General features: G+C 39.9%; 1 protein-coding gene across 1 annotated transcript; it reads left to right on the forward strand.

The window, feature by feature from the left end:
- The first annotated feature begins 1,261 nt into the window (after positions 1-1,261).
- Positions 1,262-4,067, forward strand: LOC107522966 (translationally-controlled tumor protein-like). Its single transcript, XM_060193390.1, has 2 exons — positions 1,262-1,300; positions 3,612-4,067. Exons 1-2 carry the CDS (start codon positions 1,262-1,264, stop codon positions 4,065-4,067), a joined length of 495 nt encoding a protein of 164 aa, XP_060049373.1.
- Positions 4,068-15,062: the final 10,995 nt, after the last annotated feature.

Genomic DNA, 15,062 nt, shown 5'->3' on the forward strand with positions numbered 1-15,062 from the left:
AGATTGATTTTAGATATGATTTATTTGGATTTACACTAGATTTGGCTCAATGAGTGTGGCTGAGGTTAAAAATAACACCATCAAGTCTTTGCATGTGTTTGTAATTTTTCTAAAAAATATTTTCCATCAAATATTAAATAGTTCACTCCAGCACTATGAGAAATTCATGCTCATTGCCTATATGTCACCCAGTTTATAGCATTTTGTTGTTGTTGTTGTTGTTGTTGTAACAGCCTGAACTGGATTTTGTGGAGCACAAAATATTTTAGATTAACATATTCATAAGTAGGTAGCAATAAGTAACTAACTTATTGTGTAATGCTAGCCTTTGAGCAATACTAGGGCAGAAAAGCAGTCTGGGAAATAGGAAATGATATGAAGGAAGGAAAAGGATGCTGTTTGGGATGGAATTTAGGCTATGGATTTTAGAAGAGTTCCCCTCTGAAGAGGTGGCGTGTGACAGGGACTTATATAAAGCAAGGAGGTAACATGTGCGTCTGTTGGATAATCTTTACAGTTGAACAGGATGTGCAAAAAAGCCTTGGTGGAAGCAGTGTTTTTGCCACGTCCAAGAAATAGAGACCTAGTGTGGCTACAACAGAGTAAACTGTAAGAAAGTGGTAATAGGGCAGGGCACAGGGAGTCGTGGACCTTATGGAGCTTGGAGCCCATAGTAAGGCTTCCAGTTCTATTCCAACTGCATTTCCAGCTACTGGTGCACTTTGGTGGAAATAACAAGGCCTGGCTGGTTACATTTTTCAGTGTGGGTGCTACTATTATAACACTCTCCTTTCCCTCTTGATTTCTCTTTGTTTCTATCCAATTAAAAAATAAACAAAGGTTATTTTAAGCTATCTGCACAAGGACCTCTGCTTAAAAAAATAAAAGAAACTGATTCTGGGGTCACATCTCATTGCTACTGAGTTAGGATCTTTAGGAGAGATGCTTGGAAACCTGGTGTTTTTGTTTTTTTGTAACTGTGCTACTCTCTTCTCACTACAAGGTAATTTTGTGAACCTTAAACACTAAAATGGGGCACAAGGATATTGCTAGAATGTGGATCTCCATAAGATTGGATACACCACAGACTTTGAGAAAAATCAGAGAATTCTAGAAAGTACAGTTTGAAATACAGTTTCACCTAAATAAAATTTCTCAGAAAAATCACCGGTAACTATTACAAATTGATCTATTGAGTTTCTTTTGGATTATTAGACAGTTGTCAATTACCTAAAAATTGCTATTTATGTAGAACTTTATGATGACCATTGCATATTCTCACTTGTTTTCTTCTTCAAAGGTAAGTAGGATGAAAATAAGTCACGTGCTTTCTTTTGCTGAATTTTCAAAACTGAGAATGATTGCATAAAATGTGAATGCATGAGGATCCAGGCTCCTCACCTGCAGGGGAGTCGCTTCACAAGCAGTGAAGCAGGTCTGCAGGGGTCTGTCTTTCTCTCCCCCTCTCTGTCTTCCCCTCCTCTCCCCATTTCTCTCTGTCCTGTCCAGCAACAATGACAACAATAACAACTACAACAATAAAACAACAAAGACAACAAAAGGGAATAATTTAAAAAAATGTGAACAAGTGTAAAAATGATCACTGTTAAGAGATTGAATCTCAGTTTCCATATCACTTAATTCCATTACTTCTCAATGAGGTGGAAATTTGTTACAAATTTTCAATGAGTTTTTACAAGATTTTCCTAGGTAGATTTTGTTTTGAAGCACAGAGATAGGATTGAATATTTCTGTAGCATCCTGCCAGACTAGCTTTGTGGGCAGGAGACAGATGACCAGAGATTCATGGCTGAGCTGTACGCAGTATCTCTTTATTCATGTGGAACACAGGATGATCTAAGCCAAGCTAAACTAAACTAAACTAAACTAAAACTATAATCACAATCCTGTATATATATATTTGCTAAGTAGGGTAGAAACAGGATGTGATGTAGAGAGGGTGGAGCGAAAAGTGACTGGTGGAAATCAGGGTGTACTACGAGAGAGGGCAGAGCAAAAAGACATCATGAACCAGTGGGGATTAAACCAATGCCCTGCAGGCAGGGCAGTGCTTCATTAACAGTGGTTAATACAATGTTAAGCAGGGGGGATTAAACCAATGAAACAGAAGGGGTTTTTAGAAGCAGAATTAGAAGCGTACCAATAGCATCCCTCCTCCAGATCTCTCTCAGAAATAAATATAAGCTTTATGGATATTGAAGGAGCAAAATGTAATTAAGAAAATGCCAATAAGACTAGCTGTAACTAAGCATCTAGCTTTACTCTTAATCTTCTCTCTATTATACATGAGGTTCTGGTGTAAACTGTGAAGATCATTTTGGCTCTTTATATTTGGCTTCAGTATTTAGTGACATCATTAAAAAGCAAAAGCAAAAGATACATCCACCAAAAAATTAACCATGAAAAGACTGATTTTGGGGGATTGGGAAGTGGTACACCTGGTTAAGTGCACAAGCTACCATTCACAAAGAACTGGGTTCAAGTTCCCATCCCTACTTGCAGAGTGAAAACTTCACAAGCAGTGAAGCAGGGCTGCAAGCGTCTCCCTCTCTCGATTTCTGTCCCACTCAATTTCTCTCTGTCTTATCAGATTAAATTTAACAAAAAGTTAAAAAAGACTGATAATGTAAACTGATGATAACTCAATGAAATATTAGTTTTAGTATGACTGATAATCCCCATGTGTAGGTGAGAATATGAACAGAAAGACTGTTGGTGGGAGTTTAAAGTAGAAATACATTTGGAAGAATTCTGCTATTCTATAAAAATAAAAGTGTACCCTTGCCATGTGGTCCACAAATTTCACTCCTATGTGCATGCATAAATTAATTGAAAGGATTTGTATGTATATGTCATGGCAGCTTCATTTACAGCAACCCTCACATATAAATAACTCAGGTGTTGTAAGCACTGATTAACAGGGAATAAATACATTTCTGTATATTTATATAGTGGAACACTACCCAGCATTAAAAGACTACTGATTTATGTGAAACATCAAAAGCATCCTTCCAGACAAAAAAATTCATTTATATGATACTCAAAAATAGCCAAAAATAATTTTATGGATTAAAAATATATTAGTGATTGCTTTCAAGGAAGATAAAGATTGCGTAACCAGGGGGCCAGGCAGTGGCACACAGGGTTAAACACACATATTACCATGCTGAAAAAAATCTGGGTTGGAGCCCCCTTCCATACCTGCAGGAGAACACTGCATGAGCCATGAAACATGTCTTCAGGTATCTATCTATCTATCTATCTATCTATCTATCTATCTATCTATCTATTTATCTATCTATCTCCCCTTCCCTCTCAATTTTTCTGTCCTGTCAAGTAAACCTAAAATAGAAAAAAAAAAAAAAAAAAGAAAGAAAGAAAAAAGACTGGGTAACCATAGGGCAGGGACTTGAAGGACTCTGGAGTGATGGTAATGTTATATGTCTTGAGGAAGCAAATATTTGCCAAAATACCAAAGAGTACACTTCATGTATCTGGGTGTGGGCCTTTACCATCCACTATCCCATCTCGCAAGGTCAACTCTAGTTGCAATTATCTTGACTTCTACTTCCTGCCTCCTGCTAAACTAGTGCCGCCATTTTCTCCCTCCAGCCGCCACTGTAGTTTTCTCCCAGGATCAGTTACAAGATCCAGGTGCTAGAGGTGAAGCTGTTTGTGGGCTAGGGGAAGAAGAGATGGTCAGTAGAACAGAGGATAACATTGATGACAGCTTAGTGGCAGAAATACCTCCTCTGAAGGCCCGAAGAACGGAGGTCCCAGAAAACATAGTATTCAGTGATGCTATCATGAATCATAACTTACAGGAAACTAGTTTTATTACAGAAGTCTACAAAAAGTACATCAAAGATTACACAGAATCAGTAAAAGGCAAACTTGAAGAGCAGAGACCAGAAAGAGTAAAATTGTTCATGACAGGGGCTACAAAGCAAATCAAATGCATCCTTGTTAATTTCAAAATCTACCAGTTCTTCACTGATGAAAACGTGATTGTTGTGATGGATTGTTGTGATGTGAGGATAATGTGACCTCAATGTAGATTCCCTTTAAGGAGGGCTTAGAAATAGAAAAACGGTTACAAATTTACCAATTACTTTGTACTTTCAGCATGTGATAACAAGTGATTGCTCTTCATACCCAACACTTGGACTCATAAGTGCAACTAATATTGTCTTGAGCTCTTCATTTACTTTGACCTTGATTTATTTGAAGTAGAGACATCACTTTTATTTTTATTTCCTTTTTTCTGCATATAAGTAGCAAGAATAAAGAAATATTGGGTGAAGCTTGGACGGGGTGAGATATATTGCAGAAAAACAAAAGACTCTGTGCTAGTGGGAAGCAGGGCAGGGAGAGGACATCAAGATATTGTTTTTAAGAAAAAAATCACCTTGCTAAGTTGTCTAATAATAACAGGTATTTAAACAAAAAAGTGCATATAAAATACCCCCCAGATAGGAACAAATATTAAATTTTAGTTATATAATGTCTAAGCTGAAGTCTTAGGGATGTTACAAATTGATGTTAGCAACTTCTTTTTAAAGATTTATTTATTTACTTATAGAGGCCAAAATACTATCAAAGCCTGTGTAGTATCAGGAATTGAACCTGCAGCATGCAAGTTCTGTATTTGAATACTGAACCATCATTTTAGCTGTTGATATTAACAATTTTCTTTAAAATACAGTTTTTAGCCAAGATAGACTGATGCATCATTTCGGGGGTTAGTAGACAGATGGGTGTGTCATAAAAGCAACTGTAGGAAATATTTATTGTAAAATGTAAAATCTAAGTGAAATGTTACAGATGGTCTGTTTCTGCATACCAAATGCTATCTTAAAAAGTTCACTTTGAACACTATCAAGCTCATGAATCCCTTCTCAACATACTAGATCACCTTGATCTTTCTTTTAATAAATGTAGTAGCAGACATTCCAAATTTGCTCACTTGATTATATGCAGTAATGCATTTCCTGGAATTACATAAATAAGACATCTCCTTGACTAAGGTATAAATTTCTTGAAATCAGAGACTGTTGATACAGATTTTTTTTCTTTCCTTTTTCTTGCTTTTTTCTCTCTGTTTTCTTTCTCATGCCCTCTACCAATATGAGACAATGCTCTCTGAGTTCAAATGAGTACTGTCACATCACGATCGTGTTTGTTGGAGTAGTGAGGCTTCAAGAGGCAGTGCTGATGCCTTCATAATTTTCAGACAAATCTTAGTTTTTATTTTCAGGATGGATGATCCCTGGAGTGCTAGACTAATCTGTTTCATGGATACATTCCAGTTTCCATTTCACATTTTCTATTTAAAGCTCAAAAGTATCCTTATGGAAATTTCTTCAGTGAACCAAACTCAGCCTATTGAGTTTCATCTGAAATAATCCGCAGATATAAGGTGAGGTGAATTCTTCTTCGGCAGTCTTTTATTTTTAAAATAATTTTATTGGGTGGGGCATGAATAGTTTACAGTACAGTTGTTGACACATGGGTATGACTGCTCATCTCCCCGTGACAAGTGTCTGCAAAATGTTACCACCCCTGCAACTTTGTTTCTTTTCCACCAACATGCCCCGGACCCCAATGTCCCTCTATCCCTTCCCTTCCTTCCTTTCTCCAAGGACCTTTGCTTTGGTTCAATGGAGATACCAATACTGTAAAAGATGGTGAGACATGGTGGTAGATGACAGATGGTTTTATTGATCAGAAAAAATTAGACCAATACTCAGAAAACTATCAACAAATTTGTGTTTGGACTATTTTTTTGGCTGATAACCCTAGGGATGTGGATAATTATAAAATGAGCAGGAAATATAGTCTATGAATTCCAGTAACAAAGATTTTTGGAATCAAAGAATAGTCTATACAAAGAAGAGGATTAAAATCCCAAAGTAGCAATCCATTATTAATCCCCAAATAAGAATGGGATAGCTAAATATAAAGACATATTTTTTCTAATCTTTATTTCGGTACATAATATTTGTAAATATTAATTCTGTAACTGTCACTAATTAAAAAAGTTGAATTTACCAACTTTCAACACACTTTGAAAAAATCTGAGGTTTTCAGTGTAGAATGAAAAACTGGGTCAAAGAACTGAATAAGCAGTTTTGTAAAGAAGAGATACACAAAGTTCACAGACATATGAAGAAATGCTGCACTTCACTCATGATTAGAGAAATGCAAATCAAAACTACACTGAAGCTTTACCTCATACCTGTGAAAATGACCAACATCAACAAATTAGGAAATGATAGATGTTGGGGGGGATTGTGGAGAAATAAGGACTCCTAAACTGCTGGTGGGAATGCAAAGTGGTATACCCCCTTGGGAAGACTGTATGGAGAGTCCTTAAAACAAAACAAAGAAAACAAAACCCTTATGATCTAGCAATACCACTCTTAGGTATTTATCCAAAAGACAAACACTTACATGAAGGGACATATACAACCCTATGTTCATAGCTGCACTATTCACAATAGCCAAAATTGTGGAAGCAGCCTAAATGCCCATCAACAGGTGACTGGCTAAAGAAGTTATGGAATATATACTCTGTGGAATACTATTCTACAATAAAAAATGGTGTTGTGTCCTTTGAGACAAAAGAAATGGAACTAGAGATAATTATACTTAGGAAAATAAGCAAAGGGATGAAAGATGGTTTCATTCAGATGTGGAATATTAGGAACGGAAACATAGGAACTTGAAAATAAGAACAGATGGTTTCTAAGACCTTGTAAAAGCTATGGTAGTTATTGTTGGGAGGGTGGGGGCACAAAATTCCGTTGGTGGGTGTAATGGGGAACTGTAACCCTACAATCTTGTAACGTTCTATTAATTGCAAATAAAGATGACAGGAAACATTAGGGCCAAAGATATAACTTGCCTGTCAGGGCATGTTGTCAAGGTTTGAGCCCCAGTACCAACATGGGAGTGCCATGATGCTGGGGAAAACTCCCTTCCTTCCTTCCTTCCTTCCTTCCTTCCTTCCTTCCTTCCTTCCTTCCTTCTTTCTTTCTTTCTTTCTTTCTTTCCTTCCTTCCTTCCTACCTTCTTTCCTTTTCTTTCTTTCTTTCTTCTTCTTCTTCTTCTTCTTCTTCTTCTTCTTTTTAAACATTTACTTATTTATGTATTTGTTTATGATAGAAATTGAGTAAGGACAGAGAGAGAGAGAGAGAGCTGCACACTGCATCACAGCTTGTGAAGCTTCTCACCTGCAGGTGGGGACCAGGGATTTGAACTGGGGTTCATGAGCAGGGTAATGTGTTGCACTCAATGTGCATCACTGCCCAGACACTCTCTCTTCCTTTCTCCTCCGTCGTTCTGTCTGAACTAGAAAGTTAGCCTTTGGTCCACGAAACCAGACCTGCATAGGGTCCTAAATTCTCAGCAACAACGAACACTCTAAAAAACATACATATGCAAGACAAATTGAAATCACTTCCACTGGAGTGTAGCCCATTATCTGGTGGTTTGCCATAGATGGGTTAGATGCTCTTCAAAGTCGTGTAGGTTCTTAAATTCTTTGATTTCCAGATCTCAAGAGCAGATGAAATAGTATCCATTTTTAGGGTTTATGACTATTTTGCATCTTGAATTACTGAAAACTCTAGGTTGCATGTCTTGGTTTCACTAGAAAGAATTATAATCCTCAATTGTTTGATGTATAGACACTGTCTCCTTAAGCACTGTATTTATCTTCACTGAATTGTTTGAAGAGAGATTTGTGTGACAACTTCTATCACACTTGAAATGATACATGGCTGTCTGCAGCAGACACTGCTGTCTTTGATTTAATTCCTCAAATTTGTATTGAATTCCAGCAAAACTGAAGAGATGTAAAGATCCGTTTATGTCTCAATCAATTTCATGAACCAAGAGACAAATGACATTTCCTTCTTTTGCTCCAGATTTCTTGGTCTCTGAAGAATTATTCGTGAGTATAGGAGGTAGTCCAATCTTTTCCATCAAAACTTTTTTCGCCTTCTTCTAATAACAATCCATCAGTGATTGGCATTTGTTTCCTGCCTAGTGTCTGGTGTCCTTCTTCTTTTGTTAATAGAATGTCAATTTCCCATTACACACTCCTGTGGCACTTAGCTTAAAAGAGAAGTGGAGTCTTCAAAGTATATTTTCAGACTAGCAGCTTCTGGGGATTTCTTAGACATGCTTTCTCAGGCCCTGTCCTGTTGACTTCCAATCATTCTCATGTAGCTCATCCAGCCCACAGTTCCAGCCCTCACTGTGAGGTGAGATTTGTTTAAGGATGAACATAAATATCATCTAGGACAGTGGTCTTCAAACTTATAATGTATCCTTTACAAGAAGGGCTTGCCAGAGCGTGAAAAAGTCAGTTTCTCCAATTAGAATTTATGGTTCTGTAGGTCTGAATGGGACCTAAGCATTTTTAATAAGTTCCAGATAATTGTAATTCTTCTCCTAGGATTAGTGATGATTAATATTATTTTTACCAGAGCACCATACAGATCTGGCTTATGGTAGTGTGGGGGGATTGAACCTAGGGCCTCTGTTGTCTCAGGCATGGAAATCCTTTGCATAACCATTATGCTGTGTCCCCAGCCCACTGGTTGAAATCTCTGCCACACATGCACATGTAAGAACTAAATAAGAAGGGAACATCTCTGATGGCAAATAAACAGAAATCATGTGATCAGTGGGAAACCATCTAAAACAGCTATAGAAATAAGAGTATATCTCCAAAGAGAACTGGAAAATGCAATTCAAGTTGTGTTGCATTGAGAATGGAAATCAGCATGCTTCCTAGAATGCCAGCAAAAGGACTGATGGAAGGATCTCCCCCCCCCCTCACGATTTAATATACATAGGCCTTGGAATCAAAGTGGATAGTGTAAATAGTTTATAGAAAGGTGCACCTGCGAGAGAAAAGGATATTTTTTCAGATGAAGAAACTCTAGATGTTTTTCAACAGGCTCTATCAGGCTTGGCTTGAATGAACTTCTTTGAAAAGATAGATTTCAGTGATGAATTTGCTCTTGGAAATAGACTCTCTCACCTAGCAGGGGTATATACTAAAGGCAGTGTGAACACTTGGGATTACCCAGAAAATATATTCTTTCTCTTTTTTAAATTATCTGTATTTATTTACTGGAGACAGCCAGAAACTGAGAGGGAAAGGGGTGGTAGAGAAGAGAGTGAGACATAGAGACACCTGCAGCCCTGCTTCACTGTTCACAAAGCTTTCCCCCTGCAGATGAGGGCTGGGGGCTCGAACCTGGGTCCTTGTGCATTGCAACACGTATGCTCAACCAGGTGTGCCACCACCCTTCCCACCCCCAAATACTTCTTTTTATAAAAAAAACACTGTTAGTCATATATATATATATATATATATATATATATATATATATATATATATATATATATTTTGCCTCCAGGGTTATTGCTGGGGCTTCATGCCTGCACCATGAATCCACTGCTCCTGGAGGCCATTTTCCCCCCTTTGTTGCCCTTGTTGTTGTAGCCTTGTTGTGGTTATTATTGTTATTGTTGATGTCGTTTGTTGTTGGATAGGACAGAGAGAAATGGAGAGAGGAGGGGAAGACAGAGAGAGGGAGAGAAAGATAGACACCTGCAGACCTGCTTCACCGCCTGTGAAGTGACTCCCCTGCAGGTGGGGAGCCAGGGGCTCCAACCGGGATCCTTATGCTGGTCCTTGTGCTTTGTGCCACATGCACATAACCTGCTGCGCTACTGCTCGATCCCCTGTTAATCAGATTTAAGACATTGTTACCTGGATGTCCTTTGAACTAGAGGGGATAGACAATAATCTTTCTTTATCCTCCTAGGGTACTAAAGGCAGTAATCCTTCATGAGAAAGGACATTTGAGGACATGGTGAGCGGTGACAAAGGGTGGTCAATGCAGGGATTGCCACTGGCCAGAATTTTAGTTTCAGGTCAGCCAAATGCAAGTAAGAAGGTGGTGATGGAGCATGATAGGCCAAGAGGGCAGTGGTGAAACAAGACAGGCTGGCAGAGAGGTGGGATTACACTCTCATCCGCCAGTGGTTACATTGTGACGTTGAGCCAAGTTCTTATTTGTTTATTTTTTATTTGCCTCCAGGGTTATTGCTGGTGCTTGGCGCTGGCACTACGAACGAATCCACTGCTCCTAGAGGCCATTTTTTCCATTTTTATTGGATAGGACAGTGTTGGTAGGCATGAGACCCCTTCTGTTTCATTTGGTTTAAATCCCCCCTGCTTCACACTATTCTATTTACATAACCACTTCATTCTATTTACATAACCGCTGTTAAGAAGCACCACCCTCCCGCCAGGGCATTGGTTCAATCCCCACTGTTTCATAATATGTTTTTGCTCCACCCCCTCTCCTTGTCACACCCTGATCCTCTCCTTGTCACACTCTGATTGTCACCAGTCACTTTTCTCTCCACCCTCTCTCTATGTCACATCCTGTTTCCACCCTACTTGGCAAGTATATATAAAGACAGCATTGTGAGTTTTAAGGTACCTTGAGTTTAGCTTAGCTCGGCTTAGATTGTGCTGCATCCTGCATGAATAAAGAGATACTGCCTACAGCTCAACCATGAGTCCCAGGTTGTCTGTTACCTGCCCGTGAAGCCAACCCGGCGAAAACAACATAACCCGTCAAAAAGAACAGGGCAGAGAGACATCGAGACAGGAGGGGAAGATAGAGAGAGGGAGAGAAAGATAGTTACAACAAACCTGTTTCACTGCTTGTGAAGAGTTCCCCCTACAGGTCGGGAGTGGGGGCTGCAGCCCAAATCCTTGTGCTTGTACTATGTGCCCTTAACTTGGTGCACTACCACGTGGCCCCAATTCATGTTCTTTACCTTCTAGACTTGCTTTTTTTTTTTTTTTTTTTTCGTTCGGGAAATGACAAGGATTTCTTTTCACAGTGGGGCTAAGAGGATGCATGAGTTCCTGTAGGTTAAGTTGCTTCGTATAATGTGCACAGTGGACCCTGTAAATTCGACCCCCACCTCTTCCCTTGGCTCTGCCCTTCTTCTCTGATTCATTTGCTCTTTCTCTGCTTTCTTCAAACACTTCACCTCCCCTACCCCCGCCCCACATCATAGCAAGAAGGTGTGTAGAATTGATCAGTAAATAAACTTAAACTTAGTTCTTTTTCTGCTAATGAGCATGACATTTGAGACTCTGATGTTAAGAAAGTGGCTAAAATTTCAATCATGGCATGATTTTCTCTTTTTTACTTGTTGTATCATTGTATTGGGGGTTAATGGTTCATAGTAAAGCTATTAACACAGGGGCGCAATTTCTCATCTTCCAGTGGTAGGTATTCACAGAACACTCACCCCAACTTGGGTCTTTCCCGCCACCAGACACCGCCATATCTCAACACCCTCTCCATCCCCTCTCTTCCCATTCTCCTCCAGGGCTCTTTTGCTTTGGTGAAATACACCACACTCTGTCCAAGTTCTTTCTTTTTCTTAATTTTACTTTAATGAAAGAAAGACACAAAAAGGAAAGACACAAAGAGTGACAGATCAAAGCCCTGCTCAGCTTTGACTTTTGGTCGTACGAAGAGTTGAACCAAGGGCCCCAGAGCCTTTCTTTTTTTTTTTTTTTTGCATAACCATAATGTTGCTTCTCCAGCCCAATCCAAGTTTATTTCCTTTGTTTAATTTTTTTTTTTTTTTTTTTGCTTCCAGGGTTATTGCTGGGGCTCCGTGCCTGCACCATGAATCCACCGCTCCTGGAAGCTATTTTTTATTTCCCCCTTTTTGTTGCCCTTGTTGTTGTTGCCTTGTTGTGGTTATTATTGCTGTTGTTGATGTCGTTCGTTGTCAGATAGGACAGAGAGAAATTGGGAGAGGAGAAGACAGAGAGGGGGAGAGAAAGATAGACACCTGCAGACCTGTTTCACCGCCTGTGAAGTGACCCCCCTGCAGGTGGGGAGCCGGGGGCTCAAACCAGGATCCTTACACCGGTCCTTACGCTTTGCACCATGTGCACTTAACCCACTGTGCTACCACCTAAACCCCAATTTTTTTATTTTTTATTTTGCCTCCAGAGTTATTGCTGGGACTCAGTGTCTGCACCACGAATCCACTGCTCCTGGAGGCCATTTTTCCCATTTTGTTGCACTCGTTGTTGTCATTATTGTTAATGTTGCCATTGATCTTGTTGTTGGATAGGACAGAGAGAAATGGAGGGAGGAGGGGAAGACACAGAGGGGAAGAGAAAGACAGACACATGCAGACCTGCTTCACCGCCTGTGAAGTGACCCCTCTGCAGGTGGAATGCCAGTCCTTGTGCTTTGTGCCACATGTGCTTAACCCGCTGCACTACCGCCTGACCCCTCTCCCCAAAGTTTATTTCTGTCTTTCTCCAGAAGTCGGAATGGAGTTCAGGCTTCTCAGTCCTCTGATGGCCCTGCACTTTTGTCTATGGCAAACTGTCTGTTGGAAGGTGTAGGAGAGCTGCCTATTCAATGAGAGTGGAAGCCTCTACAGTGAACAAATATCCAAACTCAATATTAAAACCCACTATTTAATTTTCCTCCACTATTTAAATTTAAGGTACCTTGTTATCTTAATAACAACTTGATGTGAAAACCCAGCTTGGAATGATGTACTTATGAAGAAGCTGTTTTGAGGAGTATCAAATAATGTTCCCTCAATAACCTGCAGCAAGGGACAAATTCTTCCTTGCTGGGGAGGTATGAACCTTAACCTCCCTGGGCTGCAGATGTGCATGGGTGTCACGGAGGTGTTGGCTTCCTTTACTGGATTGCATTCTTGGTGGCCTTATGCATTTCTTTCTTTTTTTTCTGTTGGAAAATTCCATTTCATCCTTTCCAAGCATATGGTGGTAGTATACCCCAATTCTTGGGGTGTAGTACCTGTTCATCTCTTTGGGTTTCTAACTCCTCCCAAATAAGAGTAAGACAGGAAAGAGAAGAAGCAACAAAGCTCTGCTTTTAAAAATATTTTTCTTCATATTTCCTTATCAATATTTTATTGACTGTATAGAGGTGGAGAGTGATTGAGAGGGAGGGGGAGATAGAGAGTGGGTGAGAAAGAAAGACACCTGCAGTGCTGTTTCATTCTTAGTGAAGCTTTCCCCCTCCAGGTGCAAAGCTCTGCTTCTTTTATTAGTCTCCAAGTTAGCCTGGTAACACACTCAGGCTACATTCTAGAAGGCAGTGAATATTGGCTTAGAAATGGCTGTTACTGTTCATTCTTTACTTTATAAAAATCACATTATCTGGGGAGTCAGGTGGTAGCGCAGTGAGTTAAGCACAGGTGGCTCAAAGCGCAAGAACCTGTGTAAGGATCCCAGTTTGAGTCCCTGGCTTCCCACCCGCAGGGGGTCACTTCACAGGGGAGTCACTTCACAGGTTTGCAGGTGTCTATCTTTCTCTCCCCCTCTGTCTTCCCCTCCTCTCTCCATTTCTCTCTGTGCTATCTAACAATAACATCATAACAACAATAATAATATCATCATCAACAACAATAACTACAACAACAATGAAATACAACAAGGGCAACAAAAGGGAAAATAAATAAATATGAAAAAAAGTTATAAAAAAATCACATTATCTGAGGGAGGTTCCTTAGGAAAAAAAATGTAATGATGGTCTTCTATCATCATCACCTGCAACTCTTAGCCTAAAATTCTAATGGAAACTGCTTCTTTTTTGGAAAGAGCTTTTATTTTGAGTCTTTCTAAATGTTAAAGGGGAAATAAGGGACCAGACTCTTGCTGGATATTTCTTCTGCTTTTTCTTTTCTTTTTGCCTCCAGGGTTATCACTGGGGCTCTGTGGCTATACTACGAAGCCAGTGCTCTTAGTGGCCACTTTTTTTCAGCTTTGTTGGATGGCACAGAGAGAAATTGAGAAGGAAAGGGGAGGCAAAGATGGGGGAGAGAAAGATAGACACCTGCAGACCTGCTTCACTGGCCTGTGAAGCAACTCCCTGCAGGTGGGGAGCCGGGGGCTCGAACTAGGATTCTTACGCCAGTCCTTGCGCTTTGCTCCATGTGTGCTTAACCCGCTGTGCTGCCTCCCGACTCCCAACAGTTGTATTCTAAATCAGTACCCCTCCCCCCAATAAAGAGATTTGGAAGATAGGAATAACATGATAGGTTTATTTGGCTTTGGGGATCCAAGGGATTGTTTTTGGGTTGAGTTGATGAAAGGTTCTCAGGGGATGGGGCTGACTGGGCTTTAAATCTGTGCCTCAAAGTGCCACATGTCACTGATATCCACATTTTTTTTTCCTTTTAAAAAATACTTTATTTATTGGATAGGGACAGAAATAAATAGATAAGGAAGTGAAGGACAGAGAGTGAGAAAGACACCTGCATCACTGCTTTGCCACTTGTGAAGCGGCCCTCCTGTAGGCGCTAGAATCTGGGTCTTTGCACATCATGACGTGTGTGCCTTCCTGAGTGCACCACTGTCCACAAGGTCAGGTCCACCTATATCGAAGGGCAGTCCACAAATTTATGGAATGTTGGGGTGATATATCTGGGAACAGTACTCTTAATTATCACAGAGTCACAGGGTTCCAACTCACTAGATTGTCTCTAGACCATCCTGTGACTCTTGTAGACTTGAGACCCCCTGCCTTGCTGATTTGCTCTTAAGAGGAATGACCCAAATGGAACTTGAGTCCTTGACATCTCTGTCCCTCACAAGTAGCAAGGGCAACATTTAAAAGTAGGTGTCGGGGAAGCAATTACGGAAGCTAGACCTTCCAGCTTCTGCACCCCATAATAACCCTGGGTCCATGTTCTCAGAGGGTTAAAGAATAGAAAAGCTATTAGGGGAGTGAATAGGATATGGAGTTCCAGTGGCAGGGATTGTGTGGAATTGTACCTGTCTTATCCTATGGTTTTGTCATTGTTTCCATTTTATAAATAAAAACTTAAAAAGAAAAACAAAAAACAAACAAACAAACAAAAGTAGGTGTCCAGTCTCGTGAACCACGCTTAGAAGCAATTCTTTCACTTTCTAAGAGATGACCCAG

Source organism: Erinaceus europaeus, chromosome 7 (assembly GCF_950295315.1).
Source record: "Erinaceus europaeus chromosome 7, mEriEur2.1, whole genome shotgun sequence".
Classification (NCBI taxonomy): domain Eukaryota; kingdom Metazoa; phylum Chordata; class Mammalia; order Eulipotyphla; family Erinaceidae; genus Erinaceus; species Erinaceus europaeus.

Coding starts and splice junctions, on each gene's coding strand:
- LOC107522966 (XM_060193390.1), top strand. CDS start 1,262: ATGACCATTGCATATTCTCACTTGTTTTCTTCTTCAAAG. Junction 1,301..3,611: donor ACTTGTTTTCTTCTTCAAAG/GTAAGTAGGATG, acceptor CTGCTAAACTAG/TGCCGCCATTTTCTCCCTCC.